The sequence below is a fragment of the Phyllostomus discolor genome, chromosome X (assembly GCF_004126475.2).
Source record: "Phyllostomus discolor isolate MPI-MPIP mPhyDis1 chromosome X, mPhyDis1.pri.v3, whole genome shotgun sequence".
NCBI classification, from domain to species: Eukaryota; Metazoa; Chordata; class Mammalia; order Chiroptera; family Phyllostomidae; genus Phyllostomus; species Phyllostomus discolor.
Window position 1 is genome coordinate 98,463,477 of NC_050198.1, and position 21,570 is coordinate 98,485,046.

General features: G+C 38.9%; 1 protein-coding gene and 1 non-coding gene across 2 annotated transcripts in view; one reads left to right on the forward strand and one right to left on the reverse strand.

Moving 5' to 3' along the window:
* Positions 1-3,819, forward strand: part of EDA2R (ectodysplasin A2 receptor) — a 65,152-nt gene extending 61,333 nt beyond the window's left edge. The window contains exon 7 of the mRNA XM_028523206.2: positions 1,720-3,819. Coding sequence (XP_028379007.1) covers positions 1,720-2,102 — 383 coding nt within the window. The 3' untranslated portion in view covers positions 2,103-3,819. The remainder of the gene's footprint in view (positions 1-1,719) is intronic.
* A 17,427-nt stretch (positions 3,820-21,246) lies between these two features.
* LOC114505795 lies at positions 21,247-21,353 on the reverse strand. The gene has a single exon (XR_003685266.1). It is a non-coding gene; the product is annotated as a U6 spliceosomal RNA (small nuclear RNA).
* Positions 21,354-21,570: the final 217 nt, after the last annotated feature.

The window sequence follows — 21,570 nt, forward strand, 5'->3', positions numbered from 1 at the left end:
TTGTATGAGAAGATCCTTTTATATGGACCTACCTTGGTCAGTTTGGCTCTAGGGCCTGCTAGATGATCTTCAAAAAATGTAACAGATATGTTTGGTCACACCCCTAGCTTAACTGGAGATTAATATAGCATTTTTTGGGCTTCTGGGACATAAGGGGAACCCTGTTGTACATTATAACCCTTATCAAACTCTATTTTTGTTTCCTCTACTCTTTAAAAACTGTGGGTCAAGGTAGACCATTCTGTATTTGACTTTGGAGGTTAGTTTCTCAGATAGGAGCTGTTGTCCACTCCTTAGGCATTGGTATGAAACATGGATAATGAAGCATTTGGGCCACAGGGCCCAGAAAGTTGAAGCACTATCTGAGAACTGCCTGTCTACCTTTTCCTGACTCAGAGAAAAGAAATGGTAACCTTTATATGCTTTTTCTGTCCTCAACATCATAATGTAGTACCCTTCTGTGGGAATATGAGGACAGACAACTCCCTCAAGGTCTCATAGGAGAAAAATGGTTAGACATGTTTTTCATAGGGGAAGGTGTTTATTAGGAGTCCCTGATTTGCATACATACTGTGGTTGTATAGGCAAGATTAGTGTGTGAATTAGATCCAATATTAAGTACAATAGAGATTAGTAGGGACTGTGCCAAACTAAAGAATTCATCTCCTGTCTAAGGGAAATTTACTATTCAGCTCTAGTCGTTTGTTACCATGCAGGAATATTCCATGTTTCAAGATCTCCTGGATTTTTCAAGAGAAGCCAAAAATATGAACTTTTTTTTGAAATAGTTTTAAGCTCTGATGAGTTCTAATAAACAATAAAAACACAACTGCAATGTGCAGATCAAGAAAACATATATAGCTTCTCAGTTTGTCACCTGATGTCAAATCAGACTTAAGCATAAAGTACCACAAATTTGATGGCTTCAAATGATACCCATTGACAATGTCACTATTTTCATAGACCAAAAGTTTTGTAGGTTCAGCTGAATCTCTGTTCAGAGTTTCACAAGGCTGAAATCAAGGAGGGTTGTGTTCCTTTCTGGAGGCTCCAGAGAAGAATGCATTTCCTTGATCATTCAGGAAGATGGAAGAATTCAGTTCCTTGAATTTTGGGGCTGAGGTCTCATTTATCTGTTGACTGTCAGCTGAGGGTCATTCCCAGTTACTAGAGGCCACCTACATTCTCTAGCTTATGACCCCATTTCTTTTTCAAAATGAGCGATAATGAATTGAGCCTTTTTGATGACTCATCTTTCTGATACTCTCTCCAATTCTTCTGCCTCCTTCTACTTTTAAGGACACATGTGATTACATTGGGCCTACTTCGGTAACCCAGGGTAATCTCCCTATTTTAAGTCCCATGATCTTAATACTATCTGCAAAGTGCTTTTGCTGTATAACATACATGCAGGCATAGCACCAGAGTGTTGAAGATCATGGGGTTGGGTGTCAAAATCTTGCTTCCCACAGAGGGTTATTCTTTCTCTGAAGAAATTGACTCTTTGCCTTGCTTTATCTCCAGGTAGCCTCAATATAAAACCCCACTTTAAGTGTGTTTCTCAACTGTGACACCTCAGCCTGGTGCTAGGTGCTCTGGTTCCCAGGATGAAAATGGGGAGTGCTAGCTCCAGACCCTTTCCTATCTTGTACTCAAGACCAGGTGCCCTGATGAAAGGAGCATCTGCCTTTGGGTGACCCAGTGGCTTTCTGCTTCGAGTTGCAGGAGGTTCGCTACAGTTTGAGGCTGACGAGGCAGTGGAAGAGGAATCTCTCTTCCCCATGCCGCCCGGCCAGGAGACCAGTCCTGAGTCTCCACTGAGTGAAAGCATCTTTGAGACCCAGCCACTTAACCCCATCCTGGATGACGACTGCAGCTCGACTCGTGGCTTCCCTACCCAGGAGTCTTTTACTATGGCCTCCTGCGCCTCAGAGAGCCACTCCCACTGGGTCCACACTCCCATCGAATGCACAGAGCTGGACCTGCAAAAGTTTTCCAGCTCTGCGTCCTATACTGGAGCTGAGACCTTGAGGGGGAACACAGCTGAAAGCTCTGGAGAGAGCCTGGAACTCAATGTGCCCTTTGAAGTCCCCAGCCCTTAACTTTACTGAGGTGAGCTGGAAAGGTGGGGAAGACCAGAAATTGGGGACCACCCCAAAGAAATCCTTCTCTAGAGTACTGTTGTTCAGTAGTGTTAGCAGTAAAGGAACAGTAAGCTAGGATCACTGGTGGATGCTAGAACAACAGTAGTGATGCTAATCTTTCGAGCGAGTCAGATATCACATTTCTGGGCCTTTAAGGAACTGGCTAGGTTTATGTGACACCAGTATCTCTAACTTGGCCTTTTGCAAGGTCTCTCAGGGTCCCACTATCTAATACTTAGTTATTCAGCGATCTCCTCTCATGTATACAAGCACCATGACAGCAGAGAAATACATAGGTCTTGACATCTGGGAACCTTATATTTCAAATCTACCTCCATTCATCAATAGCTATGTGAACCTTGTGTAAATCCCTTTATCTCTCTGAGCCCCAGGCTCTTTATCTGTACAATGTAGAGAGCACAATTCACCTCATAAGTTCTTATGAGGGTTGAATGAGAAATGCATGTACAAGTGCCTTTTACAGTATCTGACACATTAGAGATGCTTAGACTGTGTTAGTTTTTCTTTCCTTCCTCCACCCCCAGTCACAATTTAGACATTCCTTCATATCCACTATACTCATATTATAGCATCCCTTTATGGTAAGCAGGTCAAGGTTTGTTAACAGGAACTGAGACACAGAGAGCAAAAGTGATTTACTCAAAGTCAGTCACAGAGCAAATCAGTGGCAGAACTAAGCTCAAGCCCAGGTTTGGGGGCTCCAATTCAGAGGTTTTCCAACTCTATCAACACAACTATTCCATAGACAATGTTGCTTTCTCAAAGTGTTAAGTAGTGTGAGGCAGTATAAGGCAGGCAGCTGGGTGGATTCTTACTTTTCAAATAACCAGCTACCTTTCACCACCCATTTCCATATCTTTCCAACTAAGATATTGTCCATGTCCTTCAATGACATGCTCTTCCCTACATCATACCTGAGAAAATGTGAAAACATATTTGTGGATGAATGTCAAGACTACTATCAAAACAGTCAAGTCTAACGTAAACTCCAAGTCCTCCAATCCATGCTTGAGTTCCCTTTATAACATCCCACAAAGTTTCTGTGTCATTTTTGCTCACATATTTGCAGTGTCAGTAAGCTCACCGCTGCTCAACATATATTGCCACTATGATAAGTGGACTTGAACTCAACATAAAGAAAAGCTTTCTGTCTCCCTTTAGTAACCACCATTGGGTCCTGGCTCTGTTCCTTGGCCTGCGTAGTCCTCATCTGATTTCTGAGCCTTGTGATAGTCCTGACGAAGTCTGAAGATAACCTTCCCTCTCTAAAAAGTGCTTTTGGTTCCTCTAAAGTATTTGGAGCCTAGAACTGGACTCAGTTTCATGAGAAATGGTCTCATCAGTGTAGAATACGGTAGAACTATCATCTCTTTAGCTAGGTTATATATTTCTGCTATTGCATCTTAAACCATTGGTCTAAACCATATTAGTTAGTTTTTATTTTTGAGGGATGGGGAGAAGAGGAAGCTAGCAAGATTGTGCTGACAGTTTTCTAACTTGCTCTGCTCCCTCCCTAGGTCTCTTGGGCTCCTGGCAGCCTTGCTCAGTCATTCTCCCTGGACTCTCCTGCCTTGTTTCTATACCACAACAGCAGCAGAGGCCTAGGATGTGGTGCCCTCAACAGCCACTACTCTACAATGGGGCACAAACTAGCCCATCCACCAGAGAATTAATTCTTCATCACTTTCCCAAGACTGATCTGCAGCATTTCTTGCTTAACCATTCTAGCTAGCCTAGAAAGCTGGATTCCCCAGCCATGGGACTACCAAACATGTTCCTAGCTTAGCTTGATTATATAGAAGAGGGGAGGAGATGACAATTAATGGGAAACAGTTTTACTCTGTGCATCTTTGATCAAGTGGGCCTGAAAGAATGATCTCTCAGTACTTTATTGATACATCTATCTAGCACTTTGAGCACAAAATCAAACCCTTCCCCCTTTAAGTCCTCTGTACTGATCCTCTCCCTAACACACACACACACACACACACAAACACATGCGCACACACACACACAGACATGCACACATGCCTACACACATCTTAGGAGAAGCCTGACATCTTGATACCCCATTCATCCCTTAAACTTCTTTGACTGTGACAGCTCTGGAGCGAGCCCATTTCCCAGGGTCTTTCTTCCCACATATAGGTCTCTACCCTTCTTCAGTGGGAAGTTAACTCAACTCAGTGTCTTTTTTATCTTTAAAATGGTAGTTTCTTTTATTTTTATTTCTCTTCAACTCTTGCCTCTTTTGTCTCTTCTTGGTGACTAGTCTTCTCAAACCTAAAGTTGAGTTTCTAGATCCCCAGGGCCAAACTCAGGGGTCAGAACTTTGGTCTTTGGAGATACAGTGAAACTCCTGAGATCTAAGGGGCATCAAAAACCTACAATCCTCAATGAAGCCTTACTCCAGGGCAGCTCAAAGACTATAGGTGCTTTCTTAGTTTAGAAAAAAAAAGCCCTGGTTGGCGTAGCTCAGTGGATTGAGCACGGGCTGCGAACCAAAGTGTCACAGGTTCAATTCCCAGTCAGGGTACATGCCTGGGTTGCTGGCCATGACCCCCAGCAACCGCACATTGATATTTCTCTCTCTCTCTATCTCCCTCCCTTCCCTCTCTAAAAATAAATAAATTAAATCTTTAAAAAAAAAAAACAAAAAAACAATCAGTTTCTAATCCCCATCATCAGTTTTACATGCTTCTCAGAATGAAATAATGGAACATTTTTATTCCCATGACTGATTTCAGAGAGAACCTCAGGGCTCAGATTTAGGCATCATAGATTGTTTTTAAGTCTACTTTGTGTCCATAATGGAATATTGGGCTAATGCCCACTCCCTCACAGAGGGTCAGATTTTGAAGGAAAAAGTGTTCAGTTGAATGGAGCAACCATCTTTTTAGTTTGGGAGCAGTCTATATACTCCAGAATGCTGATCATGACTTAATTTGTAAAAAAATCACTGGAGATAGAAGACTGTTATCCTGGGATGGGAAGGCTGCAATTTACTACAAGTATGGATGCTGCACTTTATAGTTTGCAATATGCCTTCATAGCCATCACTTCATTGAATCTTTACACAGACCCTAAAGTGGATCCCCAGTTTATGTGTGAGAGATGGAAAATAACTGGCTTTAAGTTACTTAGTGATATAGGGGTAAATAGCAAGGCTAGGGGGTCCCCAATCTTGAAATCTTCATTTTCTGGAAGACAGTGTTCTGAAGTAGGAGTATTTTGGTTTTCTGGCATATCTGTTCCAGAAACAACTCTCTTGGAAGGAAGAATGGTAGAGACTAATAAGGTCATTATGTCTGGATACAAATAAGGCAATGTCCTTTCCAATCACACCAAGCTTACCCTTTCCCCTCCCCACCTCACCTTGCAGCCAGCCTGAATGTACATTCTCTACAATGTCTGATCCCCATGGAAAGCTAATAGACTTTCCTTTCAACACTGACTTTCAAGAGGTCAAATAGAAGGGCTGTAAGGTTAGGCATGACTCTTTCTAGTTGTCTGTCTCTCTCCTTTTGCCCTTGTGGTATGAAGAGTAAAGATAAAGGCTGGAGTCATTAGGAGCATTCATCCTACTTGACCTTTACCTCCGTATATTTCTCAGTTCAATTTAAAAGTCTCTGATACTAATTTGGGGAAGACTTGAGACTAACTTTATTTACAGGTAGGCAGGGAGCAATTATTTCATCTTTAAAAGCCTTCTCCAGGCAATATTTGAGCAAATACATCAATTATAACTTTCAATGCTTTATAGTCTAGAAAAGTTTATTCGTACATTTTGCCTATTTTAAAGATGAGGATCCCTTCTCAGCCTTTTGGCTAAGATCAAGTGTAAAGATGAGGAAACTGAGGTCCAGACAGGAGTACTAACTTACCCAAAGCAGTTCATATTTGTGAAAGGCAGCCTACCTCACATACCCACCTCCAGAATCAAGTGTGGATCCCATAGCTGATAGTAGGGGCCAGGAAAGGAAAAGTAGAGCAGAAACTGTTCTTGATATGGCAGAGGGACAGGGAGGGATATTAGAGGGCACTGGTCATTTTTCTCCACTGCCTACATAACCCTTAAAAGATAACTAAGGAACATAGAAAAGAACAGGAAAGAGACTTAGGAGATTGATTAAGACAGTTCATCCCAATACCAGGAAAAGCAGCCAGTTCCACAATCAAGTATTGATGAAGTCTTCCATTGAAAGATAGCACATGATGTCATCTGCATCTGAAATGGAAAATACTTTATTTGTTTTTGCTTTGTTTGTTTGATTTTTGGTTTTCTCTCCTTGTAACTCTTACCTTCTATGATCTTTAAGGTTTCTTCTGCCTTTTTCCAAGTCCCTCTAAACTCACTACACTCCCTGAGTCAGCTGGAAGGTCTTACACATGTTTGAAGAGGTCCTGCACTGCAGCATAGAGCAGGGCAAGCAATTTCCTTGTGGATCTCATGGGCCTCAACCCTTTATTTGAGGTGCTATATCTCTCTACCTCCAGTAGAGAGCAGGACTGGGGTTTACTTTCTTGAAACCTTACAGAACATTTCTGAGCCAAGATGACCTTCCCATTGGGGCTTGATTTCCACACACTACCTTTCCGAAGTCCCCCAAAGATACCCCCTAATCCATTTAGGGGCAGCTGAGCGGAATGAAGAAAGGAACCATACTTCTTCTTTCTATGGACATGTTAATTGGAGCCCAGCTCTCCCACCATCCTCTTCCATTTCATTCTTTCTGAAGGGTTTTGGCTTCAGCTCTTACCTATACATCCCAATACCAGGGAGGAACAAGCTCCATGGAGGATATTCTTCTTTATTATTTGATTATTTTTCTGAAGACTGTACAGCTAGTTCCTGCTCCACACATACCTGTTGGTTAATTAAGTACATGAGCCATCACAAAGTTATAGCCCTGGAAAAGGAACACTCTCTACAGCAAGACCTCTGCTTTCAGAATCACATTAAATACGTCTTTGGGAGCAGTCTCTCTATAAATGCTGATTAAAGGCCCTTGGGGAAACCCATTGATCAGGGTGCTAAAAGCACCCTGAGAGAAAGTTGAAAGGCTGCACTGTACTTGACTGAGGATTAGAAGCAATTGAATAACAGGTCTGCATCAAGCAGCCCGGCCTCACACATGTATTAGCAAATATGTGTCAGCCAAAGGTTCAGGCCTTGGCCTTTGACTTCTCTGTTCCTTTCTTTCTGGGACACTTTATTCTTATATTACTAGCTTTAATTAGTCATTTCTACACCTTCTGGTAGGGTAAGAGCTAGTATCCAAACAGATGATTCAGCTTGAACAGGCCTCGGTTGTTAGGTCACAATGTTCCTGGCAGTGGTTTAAGTCCAAATCTAACACTGCTGCTCTATGGGAAGAATGGTGATTGTAACACAGTAATAATGACAATAATATAATGATAAACTGACACATTCAGCCTTCCCTCTTCACGGCCTGCTGTAGACTTTATAATTTAAAAATTCTTTGACACCCATAGTCTCGTTTCATCTTCACAAATCCCTGAATTGGGGGTTATTATATCCCTTTAAAGAAGAGGAAACCAGCTCATATTAGATACATGGCTTGTCAGGCTAGAGGTCAGTCTGGCTTAGGTCTCCTGATTTATAGTTCAGGACTTTACTCACTACCAAGGCTTCCCCTTAACAACTAATTTAGGATGGTACAGTTATCATAGTGGCAATGGGAGCATCACTGCAGAAAAGCCAGCAGCTATGTAGCAAAATCCCCCAACAGAGTGTCCATAAGCACAATCACTACAAAATTCAATATGAATCCCACCCAAGACAGCAAAGTTCCTGGATGTAATACCCAGACTTAACTAGTTTCTTAGCACTGACTTTTGTTATAGCAATGAAGATATCAGCCCCAGGTTTCTGGGGCTACCTCAGTCCACAGTTGTGCCAGCCAGGAATGATATCCTTAATAATGAGTATTGTGTGGCCATTCCAAGCCATTCAGAATTATATTGGTTCTAACTTTCTTTCTGAAGTTCAAAAGTTGGAGTGGGCAATTAGAATAGAGAAATAAAGTTTTATTTGCTTTTTAAGATATATTGGGTAGTGGTAAGGTAAAGCATGTATTTCTTCTTTAAACTTGTTCTTTGGCCATGGCAAATACTACACTCAAGTGTTTACTCCTGGAGAGTGCTTTTAAAGATTTCTTTCCATTGCTTTTAGTTTGTGCATGTTTGTTTGAGCACTTTGCTTTTATGTGCCTTTTCTGCTCGGGAGTTATTAGTCAGTGGAAACACAAAAGACACTTCATAGAAATGTTTTGAACATACCCCTGAGCCTAAGTAATACTTCAGTTGTCTATGTTTGAACTAGCAAAAGAAAGTTGTTTTTGTTTGTAAGGAAGTGGAAGAGTTTTCTGGGGATGAGGGTTTTTTTGGTGGAGGGGTTGATTTGTTTTTGTTTTTGTTTTTCAGTTCACTATTTTCCCCTCTGTACACCTTCATTTGAATTTTGATAGGGATAAGTCTGGGACAGCATCTTGCTCCTCTAAAGTTCTCAAACCAGGCTAGGTAACAATGTCAATACTGGAGCATTCTCTCTTCAACATACCACCCTACTATACTGAGAATATAATCTCTTATACCCCCAAATCCCAGCCCACCTCACTAACAAGGTCTTTGGCATTTTGCATTGAATGTAGATAAATCTTAATTATTTTTCCCTTGCAAATTGGATATTTACAGAGATATTGTTGAATCTTGAACGATATGCATGTGTAGCTACTGACAGAGTTGTGTTTCATTTCTGATGCTCTGGAAATATTTTATATTAGCCAATAAACAGAAATACATCCAAATACTGTGTTTAATCCTCTACTTTAAAGAATCAAACCCCTCATTTGACTATTGTGTCTTTGCTCAGTGAGTATAGCAAGGAAATGTTTTTCTTGTCAGCACAAGAAGTGGGATTCACAGACTTGTCATCCAAGAGATCTGGGCTATACCCAAGCTCTCCTTCCATATTTTTTAATTGTCTATGACATTTATCTTCTCATCTGGGATACTGATATACTAGAAATTTTTGTGTTCTGAACTACTACCTCTTTTTAATTTTTTTTTTCAGAAATAAGGGAAGTGAGGGAGAAAGAGAAAGAGAGAAACATTGACAGGCCAGAGAAGCATCGATCAGTTGCCTGTTGCATGCCCCCATCCAGGTACTCAACCCACAACCCAGACATGTGCCCTGACCAGGAAATGAACCAGGGACCTTTTGCTTTATGGGAGGATGCCCAACCCACTGAGCTACACTGGTCAGGACTAAACTCGTACCTCTTTTTATTAAATATTTTATTTATTTTTAGAGAGAGAGGAGGGGAGGGAGAAAGAGGGAAAGAAATATCATGTGTGGTTTCCTCTCACATGTCCTCTACTGGGGACCTGGCCCACAACCCAGGCATGCCCTGACTGGAAACCCAAGCAGCAACCCTTTGCTTCACAGGCCAGCACTCAACCCATTGAGCCACACCAGCCAGGGCTAAACTACTACCTCTTAAATAGAGTTCCATGACCCTAAGAAGACTGTACACATGTCTGAGGTCTGTAGAATCTCTAGAAATTTGTCCATGTATGTTTTCATTGGCATCATAGTATTCTTTAAAATATAATCATATTCTACCCTGGAGGGCTACTTCAGAGAGTCTTCCTAGAAGTTTCTAAGTATCACATAGTAGTATAAAATTATTAACAGTTCATGATATAATAATCATTCCCATATAACCAGAATAACCACATTGATTATATCATCTCCTTATCCACAATGATATCTTTGAAGGAGCATGGTGAAGATCGGCATTCTTTTTTTTATTATTTTATTTTAATCATTGTTCAAGTACAGTTTTCTGTCCTTTACTCCCATCCCAGCCCACCCACCCATCCCTTCCTACCTCCCTCCCATTTCCACCCCCCCTAGTTTTTGTCCATGTGTCCTTTATATTTGTTCCTGTAAACCTTTCCCATTCTCCCCTGAAATTCTCCTGAAATTTCCTCCACTCTCCCTTCTGGTCACTGTCAGCCTGTTCTCTATTTCAGTGTCTTTGGCTATATTTTGCTTGTTTGCTTGTTTTGTTGTTTAGGTTCCTGTTACAGGTGATATCATGTGGTATTTGTCTTTCACTGCCTGGCTTATTTCTCTTAGCATAATGCTTTCCAGTTCCATCCATGCTGTTGCCTAGGGTAGGAGCTTCTTCTTTCTTTCTGCTGCATACAATTCCATTGTGTAAATGTACCATAGTTTTTTGATCCATTCATTTACTGATGGGCATCTAGGTTGCTTCCAGCACTTGACTATTGTAAATTGTGCTGCTATGAACATTGGGGTGCATAGGTTCTTTCGGATTGGTGTTTCAGGGTTCTTAGGATGTAATCCCAGCAGTGGAATTCATGGGCCATTCTTATTCAATATCTTACTTCCATCATTCATTAGCTGGCATAAGACCTTTCCCCTTTTCTTGACCCCAGTCTCCCCTTTGGTGCACAAGGGAGATTGAACTCAATGAACTGTAAGAGCCTTCCAACACTGATGTGCAATAAACACACAAGACCTAACTTTATTGTAAACTCACTCTTGGTACAAGAGAGCTCAAAGAATAGAAAGAACAGAGAACATAACTAGAAATGGTGAGTAGAACATAAATGAGTAAATAACAATGACTTGTTTTTTTTTTTTTTTATCTATGGACTTTATCGATGTTTTCCCCCACTTTTGGAATCAGTTCTTTTTAATACCTCACCAGTTTAACTAAATTTTGACTAAATGTGCCTCCAGTAATTATTTTCATATTCTTTAGCTACACCCAAGAAAGTAAGCTGCTAAGTAAAAACACAGAGACATAGGTCACAGTGTACTTTTCTGCTCATTAGATCTCTTGGTTAAAGTAGTAAATTAGTAACAATATTAAACAATATTATACTATACTGAACAACACATATAGACAAAGGTTAAAAGACTGGAGCTTGATTAGGAACTCTTTTTCCATAAAGCCATAATTGTTAACAATCACTGATCAGTCTCTTTTTAATTATACCTCCATACTGTCTTATATAATATATGTTTTTTATTCACATTAATTGAACATTCCTTCTCTAGTGAAAAACTTCTATAGCAGTGATTATTTTTAAAGGTTTTATTTATTTATTTTTGGAGTGGGAGGAGGAAGAGAGGGAGGGAGACAAACATCAGTGTGTGGTTACCTCTCATGCAACCCAAACCAGGGACCTGGTCCACACCCAGGCACGTGTCCTGACTGGGAACCAAACAAGTGACCCTCCTGGTTTACAGGCCAGCACTTAGTCCACTAAGCCACACCAGTCAAGGATATAGCAGTGATTTTTAACCTTGGCTTTATACTTGAATCACCTAGAGAGTTATAAAAACACTGATACCTAGACTTTGCCCTCAGAGATTTTGAGTTAATTGTTCTAGAGTCCAGCCTAGACATTGGATTTTAAAAATCTCCCCAAGTGATACAAATGAGTAGTCAGGATTGAGAATTTCTTCCATTTAGAAAAATTCTTCTACTAATGGCTTTCCTTATCATAGTCACATGTAATCTATTTACTCTGTTAAAATGCCCTTTAAAAACTTCCCAACTGCCTGTTTTCTCCTTCTCCATGTGTAGGCAGAAGCCAAGAGACGAGCCTCCACAGGACTGTCAGTTTTCCTTTTCTTAAACTTAACTCTTTTTCTTTTGAGGTTGAGACTGGTGTTCTTCCTAGTCTGTATTAAATAATCCCCTACTAATTATTCCAATTACAGATTTAGGTATTTATACTCAAATATGCTTCCTAGGAGAGTGTCCAGACTGTGAAATCAACCCACATTCTTAGAAAAAATAAAAGATTAAAGTTCTACATCAAGGAGGAATAGATGCATTTCTCTATCCCTCCCATTAAGTACAGCCAATGTCCCTGGACATTTTATGTGTATATACATAGAAGTCCCTGAGTTGTGGAGAGAAGAATTCAGACCATCTAAGGGTTACATAAACTAATGAACAATACAGCAGTGAGTGCTTTGAGTTTTCTTCTTGTTGCATATATCTCAGACTCGGTGACAGAAAAGCCAGAAACGCAGAAACATCAATAAGCACAGACCAATAAACATCCCCACTCAGATCCTACTCCATCCAGCCCAAAGAAAAGGAAAGAGGCAACCTAGCAAGACAGAAACTTTCTAGATAATAACTGTTCTACATCATGGAAATAACTGTGGTCCCATACCCATTCTTGTCAGTAAAGGCAGTGTGGAGAAGCAAAGATTTCTGCCTTCATAGCCTGCTCTAATTAGGCCAGGATGGTATCAGAGAGCATCAAATGGAGACTGGGGACTTTAATCAATGCTTTGTGGAAATAAGCATTCCCCTATGAATAGAGGCCTAGGGAAGGAGGACTGGAATTATTTTACTTAGCATAACACACTCTGCATCCATCTATGTTGTCAGAAAAGGCAATATTCATTCTTTGTATTGCAGAATAATATTCCAGTGTTTATATACAACACATCATTTTTTTGTAGTTGCTAGTATCTTCTTTTTTAAAAAAAATCAGTCATTTTATTAAAGAAGACACAAACAAATGGAAGCATGGGCCATGTTCATGGACTGGAAGAATTAACATCATCAAAATGTCCATATGACCCAAAGCAATTTATAGATTGGATGCAATCCCTATTAAAGTACCAATGACATACTTCACAGATATAGAACAAACATTTCAAAAATTTATATGGAACCACAAATGACCCCAAACAGCTGCAGCAATTTTGAGAAAGAAGAACAAAATAGGAGGGATCACAATACCTGATATCAAAGTGTATTACAAGGCCACTGTAATCAAAACAGCCTGGCATTGGCATAAGAACAGACACATAGAACAATGGAACAGAACAGAGAGCCCAGAAATAAACCCAAGTCTCTATGGTCAATTAATATTTGACAAAGGGGGAAGAAACATAAAATGGATTAAAAATAGCTTTTCAACAAATGGTATTGGGAGATCTGAACAGCTACATGCAAAAAAACAAGATGAAATTCGACCACCAAATTACACCATACACAAAAATTAATTCTAGACGGATAAAAGACTTAAATATAGGTTGTGACACCATTAAAGTCCTAGAGAAGAACATAGGCCGGAAAATCTCAGACATTCCATGCAGCAATATTTTCACCAAAATGTCCCCTAGAGCAAGGGACATAAAGGAAAGAATAAAGAAATGAGATCTCATCAAAATAAAAGGCTTATACACAGCTAAATAAAACAGTATTAAAATGAAAGGACAACCAACAATATTGGAAAACATATTATCCAATGGTACCTCAGACAAGGGTTTGATATCCAAAATATATAAAAAACTTGCATAAGTCCACACCAGGAAAACAAATGACCCAATTAAAAAATGGGCAAAAGACCTGAACAGACACTTCTCCAAGGAGGACATACAGAGGACTCAGAGACATATGAAAAGATGCTCAGCATCACTAGTCATCAGAGAGATGCAAATTAAAACCACAATGAGATACTACTTCACACTGGTCAGAATGGCCATCATAAACAAATCAACAAACAATAAGTATTGGAGAGGATGTGGAGAAAAGGGAACTCTAGTGCACTATTGGTGGGAATGCAGACTGGTGCAGTCACTGTGGAAAACAGTACGAAATTTCCTCAAAAAGTTAAAAATGGAACTGCCTTTTGACCCAGCAATTCCACTGCTGGGATTATATCCTAAAAATCCTGAAACACCAATCCATAAGAACCTATGCACCCCAATAGCAGCAAAATTTACAATAGCCAAGTGACGGAAGCAACCTAAGTGCCCATCAGTAAATGAATGTATCAAAACAAAACAAAACAAAACAAATATGGTACATTTACATAATGGAATACTATGCAGAAGAAAGAAAGAAAGAGAGAGAGAGAGAGAGAGAGAGAGAGGGAGGGAGGGAGGGAGGGAGAGAGAAAGGAAGAAAGAAAGAAAGAAAGAAAGAAAGAAAGAAAGAAAGAAAGAAAGAAAGAAAGAAAGAAAGAAAGAAAGAAAGAAAGAAGAAAAGAGAAAGAAAGAAGGAAGGAAGGAAGGAAGGAAGGGAGGAAGGAAGGAAGCGGGAAGGAAGGAGCTCCTACCCTTTGCAACAGCACGGATGGAACTGGAGAACATTATGCTAAGTGAAATAAGCCAGGCAGTGAAAGACAAATACCATATGATCTCACCTTTAAGTGGAACTTAACCAACAAAACAAACAGGCAAGCAAAATATAACCAGAGACGTTGAAAATAAGAGCAATTTGACAGTAACCAGAGGGGAGGTGGGAGGAGATGATAGGGGGAAAGGGGGGAAGGGATTTCAGGAACATAAATAAAGGACACATGGACATAACCAAAGAAGGGGTGGAATTATGGGAGGGAGGCAGGGATGGATGGGGTGGGGGGAGTGGTGGCGGGAAAATGCAGACAACTGTACTTGAAAAACAATAAAATTATATAAATTTTAAAAAAGAAAATCAGTCATTTTATTTTATTTTTTAATATTTTATTTATTTACTTTTTTAGAGAGAGGGGAAAGGAGGGAGAGAGAAAGAGCAACATCAATATATGAGAGATAAATCGATCACTTGCTTCTCACACCCCCCCACCTGGAGACCTGGCCTATAACCATTGTATGTGCCCTGACTGGGAATTGAAACTGTGACCTTTTGGTTTGCAGGCCAGTACTCAATCCACTGAGCCACACTAGCCAGAGCAGTATGTTCTTTTTTAATTTTATCTTTTTATTGAATTTATTAGGGTGACATCAATTCACAAAATCAGACTGGTTTTCCCCAGACCAGTGTGGCTCTGTAGGTTGGGCAGTATCCTGCACAGCAAAATATCACCAGTTGATCCCCAGTGAGGGCACATGCCTGGTTGGTAGGTTTGGTCCCTGGTTGGGGCATGTACAGGAGACAACCAATTGATGTTTCTCTTTCACATTATTGTTTCTCTCCCACTCTTTCTCCCTTCTTCTCTCACTAAAAATAAAATATTTTAAAAAATCAGACAGATTTCAAGTGTACGACTCAACAAAATATCTGCACACAGTATTGTGCACCCACCACCCCAGGCAAAGTCTCTTCCCACTCCCAAATTCCTCCCTCTTATCTACCTCTACATAATGCCCAGAGAGGGCATGTAGCTGTCACGTAGAACATTACTGGTTTTCTTCATGAAATCAAAGCCCCTTAAGATGGGAACCGTGCTTGCCCTTGCATTTCTTATGCTCCATATGTTTCTTAATCTATTCACCTTCTTTCATCCAGGCTCCTTCCCGGCCACCACCCCCAAATAATTGTCAGTCCATTTCACATATCCATGCTTCTGTTTCTATTTTGTTTGTCACTTTATTTTGTTCATTACATTCCCTACGTAATTGAGATCATACGGTATTTGTCTTTCTCTGAGTGGATTATTTCACTTAGCATAATAATCTCCAGGTCCCTCCATGCTGTCGCAAAGGTATGGTTTCCTTCTTTTTCACAGCCACATAGCATTCCATTGTGTGAATGCACCATAGCTTTTTTATCCACTCATCTACTGATGGGCACTTGGGCTATTTCCAGATCTTGGCTATTGTAAATAATGCTGCAGAGAATATAGGGGTGCATATATTCTTTCAAATTACTCTTTCAGGCTTCTTCAGATGTACTTCCAGAAGTGGAATTGCTGGGGAAAAAGGCAGTTCTATTTTTAATTTTTTGAGGAAACTCTATACTGTTTGCATAGTGGCTGCACCATTCTGCACTCCCACCAACAGTGCATGAGGGTTCCCCTTTTCTCCACATCCTTGCCAGCACTTTTTTGTTGATTTATTGATAGTCATCTGACAGATGTGAGGTCATACTTTATTGTGGTTTTGATTTGCACCTCTCTGATAATTAGTGATATTGAACATTTTTCGATATATGTATAACCTATCTTTATGTCGTCTTTGAAAAATGGTCTGTTGAGGTCCTTTGCCTATTTTATAATTGGGTTGATTGTCTCCTTGGTGTTGACTAGTATAAGTTCTCTATATATTTTGAGAATTGACCCCCATCAGATGTACCATAGATAAATATGTTCCCCCAGACAGAGGGTTTCCTTTTTATTCGATAGTTTCTTTTGCTATGCTGAAGCTTTTTAGTTTGATGTACTCTCATTTGTTTATCTTTCCCATGTTTCCCTTGCCCAAGGATACATATCAACAAAAATATTGCTCCAAGAGATGTATGAGATTGCATTCATATGTTTTCTCCTAGCATTATTATGGTTTTGCAACTTACATTTAAGTCTTTTATCCATTTTGAGTTAATTCTTGTATATGGTGTAAGTTGGTGGTCTAATTGCATTTTTGGCATGAATGCACCTGTCCAATTTTTCCAGCACCATTTATTGAATGGATCATTTTTACTCCACTGTATGCTCTTTTCTCCTTTGTCAAATTCTAATTGCCCATAAGCCATGGTTTTACCTCTGTACTCTCTGTTCTGCTCCATTGAGCTCTATGCCTGTTATTGTGTCAGTACCATGCTGTTTTGATTACAATGGCCTTATAGTATAATTTAATATCTGGTATTGTGATCCCTCCAATTTTGTTCCTATTTTCAAGATTCCTGAGACTATGCAGGGTCTTATTTTGTTCCATATCAATTTTTGGAATATTTGTTCTAGATCTGTCAAATATGCCATTGATATTTTAATAGGAATTGCATTGAATCTATAGATTGCTTTAGGCAGTGTAGTATAGACACTTTGATCATGTTAATTTTCCCAATCCATGAACATGGTATATGCTTCCACTTGTTTGTATCTTTCTCAATTTCTTTCTTTAATGTTTTATAGTTTTCTGAGTATAGGTCTTTGACCTCCTTGGTTAAGTTTATTCCTATGTACTTTATTTTTTGTTGTTGTTTCAATAGCATATAGGATTTTTTTTCTAGTGTCTTTTTCTCAGAATTCATTATGGGTATATAAAAATGTCATTGATTTCTGGATAGTAATTTTGTATTCTACTAGTTTGCTCAATACATTTATTAAATCTAATAGGTTTTTGGTGGAGCCCTTAGGCCCTAAGTGTTTTCTGTGTATAATACCAAGTAAGTGGGAAATAGTGATAGTTTTACTTGCTTCTTTCCAATTTGAATGCCTTTTATTTCTTCTTCTTGTCTGATCACCATGGCTAAGACTTAGAGTACTATCAACTTAGAGTTGAATAAGAGTGATAAAAGCAGATATCCTTGTCTTGTTCATGATCTTAAGGGAAATGCTTTTAGTTTTTGCACCTTAAATATAATGTTGGCTGTAGGCTTTTGATATATGGCCTTTATTATGTTCAGGTATGATCCCTCTATTTCTACTCTGCTAAGAGATTTTATCATAAATGAGAACTGGGTTTTATCAAATGCTTTTTCTGCATCTATTGATACGATCATGTGATTTTAAATTTTCATTTTGTTTATGTGATGTATCATGTTTATTGATTTGCAGGTAGTGCATCAGACTTGCATCCATGGAATGACCTCCACTTGATCATGTTATGTGATCTTTTTAATGTGTTGTTGGATTTGGTTTTCTACTATTTTGTTCAGGATTTTAGTATTTATGTTTTTCAGGGGTACTGGCCTGTAATTTTCTTTCATTGTAATGCCTTTATCTGGTTTTGTAATTAAAATAAGTCTGGCCTTGTAGAAGGAGCTTGGAAGTCTTCCCTCTTCTTCAATTTTATGGAATAGGTTAAGGAGGATAGGTATTACTTCTTCTTTGAATGTTTGATAAAATTTGCCTGTGAAACCATCTGATCCAAGACTTTTTAGTTTTCTGGGAGTTTTTAAATTACTGCTTCAATTTCATTACATGTTATCAGTCTATTCCCATTTTCTGCTTCTTCCTGATTCAGTTTTGGTAGTTTTTATGTTTCTAGAAATTTGTCCATTTCAGCCATGTTGTCCAATTTTTTGGTATATAATTTTTCATCATATTTTCTTATACTACTTTGTATTTCTATAATGTCAGTTGTTACTTCTCTTCTTTCATTTGTGATTTTATTTATTTAGGCCTTTCTCTCTTTGTTTCTTGGTGAGCCTGGCTAAAGGTTCATAATCTCGTTTATCTTTTCAAAGAACAAGCTCTTGAATTTATTGATCCTTAGTACTGTGGGGTTTGGGGATTTATTTATTTAATTTTTTGTCATTTAGTACCACTCTGATTTTTATTCTTTCTTCCCTTCTACTTACTCTGGGCCTTTATTCTTGTTGTTGTTTTTTTCTTTTTCTTTTCATATGTAGGGTTAGATTATTTATATGAGATTGTCCTTGCTTCTTGAGTTAGGTCTGTCCCATAGATTTTGGGTTTTTGTGTGTTCATTTCTGATTGTTTCCAGAAAATGTTTATTTCTTCCTTGATCTCATTGGTAACCTATTCATTGTTTAATAGTATGTTATTTAGCCTCAATGTGTTTGAATATTTTTGAGATTCACTTAATTGTACTTGATTTTTAGTTTCACATCATTGTGATCAAAAAAGATACTTGATATGACTTCAATCTTCTTGAATTTATTAAGATTTATTTAGTGTCCTAACATGTGGTCTATCTTTGAGAATGTTCTATGTGCAGTTAGCAATGTATATTCTGCTGCTTTGAGATGAATTATTCTGTAAATATCAATTAAATCCATCTGATCTAGCATATCATTTAAGGTCACTATTGCCTTGTTGATTTTTTGTCTGGAAGATCTTTCCAGTGATGACAATAGGGTGTTAAAATAACCAACTGTGACTTTATTGCTGTTGATCTCTCCTTTAAAGTTCACAAAGAGTTTTTTAGAAATATTCAGAAGCTCCTATATTGGATGCATATATGTTTACCAGGGTTATATTCTCTTGTTGGATCAACCTTTAATATTCCATAGTGACTTTCTTTGTCTCTTATGATGGCCTTTGTTTTGAAGTCTATTTAGTCAGATATAAGTATTGCTACCCCAGCTTTTTTCCATTTTCATTTGCATGGAATCTCTTTTCTATCATTTCACTTTCATTTGTGTATCTTTGGTCCTGAGTTGGGTTTCTTGTATATAGCACACATGTTGGTCATGTTTCTTTTAATCTATTCAGCTAATCTGTGTCTGTGGATTGGAGCATTTAATCCATTTACATTTAAGTTTATTACTGACAGGAACTTATTTATTGACATTTTATTGTACCCATGTTCCTCTCTCTATTTCTTCTTCTTAAAGCAGTCCCTTTAACAGTCCTTGCAATGGTGGTTTGGTGCTAATGAACTCCTTTAGACATTTTTTGGTCTAGAAAGTGCTTTATTTCACCTACAATTTTAAATAATAGCCTTACTGGATAGTCTTGGTTTCAGGTCCTTGGTTTTTATTATTTCGTTTGTTTGTCTTTTAATTGTTGTTCAAGTAAAGTTGTCTCCATTTTCCCCCCACCACTCCCCCACCCCAGCCATTCTCACTTCCCACCCTCAATCCTACCCCCCTTTGGCTTTGTCCATGTGGTTTTCATTATTTTCAATACTTTATGCCAATCCCTTCTGGCCTGAAGTTTCCTGTTGATAAATCAGCTGACAGCCTTATAGGAACTCCCTCATAGGTAACTGTTTCTCTCTTGCTGCCTTTAAGACTCTCTCTTTAAAATCACATGACTCCACTCCAAAAAGACAAACAACCCAATTAAAATATGGGCAAAGGACCTGAACAGACATTTCCCCAAGGAGGACATACAGAGGGCCCAGAGACATATGAAAGGATGCTCAGCATCACTAGCCATCAGAGAGATGCAAGTTAAAACCACAATAAAATACCACTTCGCACCAGTCAGAATGGCCATCATAAACAAAACAATAAACAAGTGCTGATGAGGTTGGGGAGAAAAGGGAACCCTAGTAGTAGTAGGAATGCAGACTGGTGCAGTCACTGTGGAAAACTATGAAATTTCCTCAAAAAGTTAAAAATGGAACTGCCTTTTGACCCAGCAATTCCACTGCTGGCCTCATACCCTAAGAATCCTGAAACATCAATTCAAAAGAACTATGCACCCCAATGTTCATAGCAGCAAAATTTACAATAGGTAAGTGTTGGAAGCAACCTAAGAGGCCATCAGTAAATGGTGGATCAAAAAAACTGTGGTACATTTACATAATGGGATACTATGCAGCTGAGAGAAAGCAGGAACTCCTATCCTTAGTGACAGCATGCATGGAACTGGAGAGCATTACGCTAAGTGAAATAAGCCAGGCAGTGACAAATACCATATGATCTCACCTATAGGGGGAACCCAATCCACAAAACAAACAAGAGAGAAAAACATAACTAGAGACATGGAAATAAAGAACAAACTGCCCTGGCTGGTGTGGCTCAGTGAACTGAGTGCCAGCTTGTGAACCAAAAGCTTGGTTGTTTGGTTCCCAGTCAGAACACATGCCTGGGTTGTGGGCTGGGTCCCCAGTTTGGGGTGCATGGGAGACAACCACACATTGATGTTTCCCTCACTCTCTTTCTCCCTCCTGTCCCCTTTCTCTAAAAATAAGTAAATAAAATGTTAAAAAAAGAACAAACTGGCAGTGACCAGAGGGGAGGGGGAGAGGGATAACAGGGGAAAGAAGGAGAAGGGTCAAGGAACATGTATAAAGGACCCATGAACAAGGACAACAGGGGAGGCTTAAATGTGGAAGAAGGGTTTTGGGCAGGACAGCAGAGAGTATTGAGGGTGAAGTAGGGACAAATCAAATTGAACAACAATAAAAAAATTTTTTAAAACGATTTTCTGTTTCTTCCTGATTCAATTTGGAAGAGTGTATATTTTTAAAAATTGATTTTTTCTTCCAAATTGTCCAATTTTTTGGCATGTAGTTGTTCATAGTATTTTCTTACCATGTGTTATATTTCTTTGCTGTCAGTTGGTACTTCTCTTTTATTTATTTGGGTCCTCTCACTTTGTTTATTGATGAGTCTGTTTAAAAGGTTGTCAAACTTGTTTATCTTTTCAGAGAACCAGCTCTTGTTTGTTTGTTTTTTTTTTTAATTTTAAAAATATGGAACACGTCATGAATTTGTGTGTCATCTTTGTGCAGGGGCTATGCTAATCTTCTCCGTATCATTCCAATTTTAGTATATGTGCTGCTGAAGCAAACACCAGCTCTTGGTTGTATTATCCTTTTGTATTCTTTTTTTAAGTTCTGTGTCATATATTTCCACTCTGATCTTTATTATTTCCTTACACCTACTTATTCTGGGCTTTCCCTTTTGGTCTTTTTCTAGTTCTCTTGAGCATCATGTTAAATTGTTTTTTTTTAAATTATATTTTATTGATTATGCTATTACATTGTCCCAATTTCTCCCTTTTGTTCCCC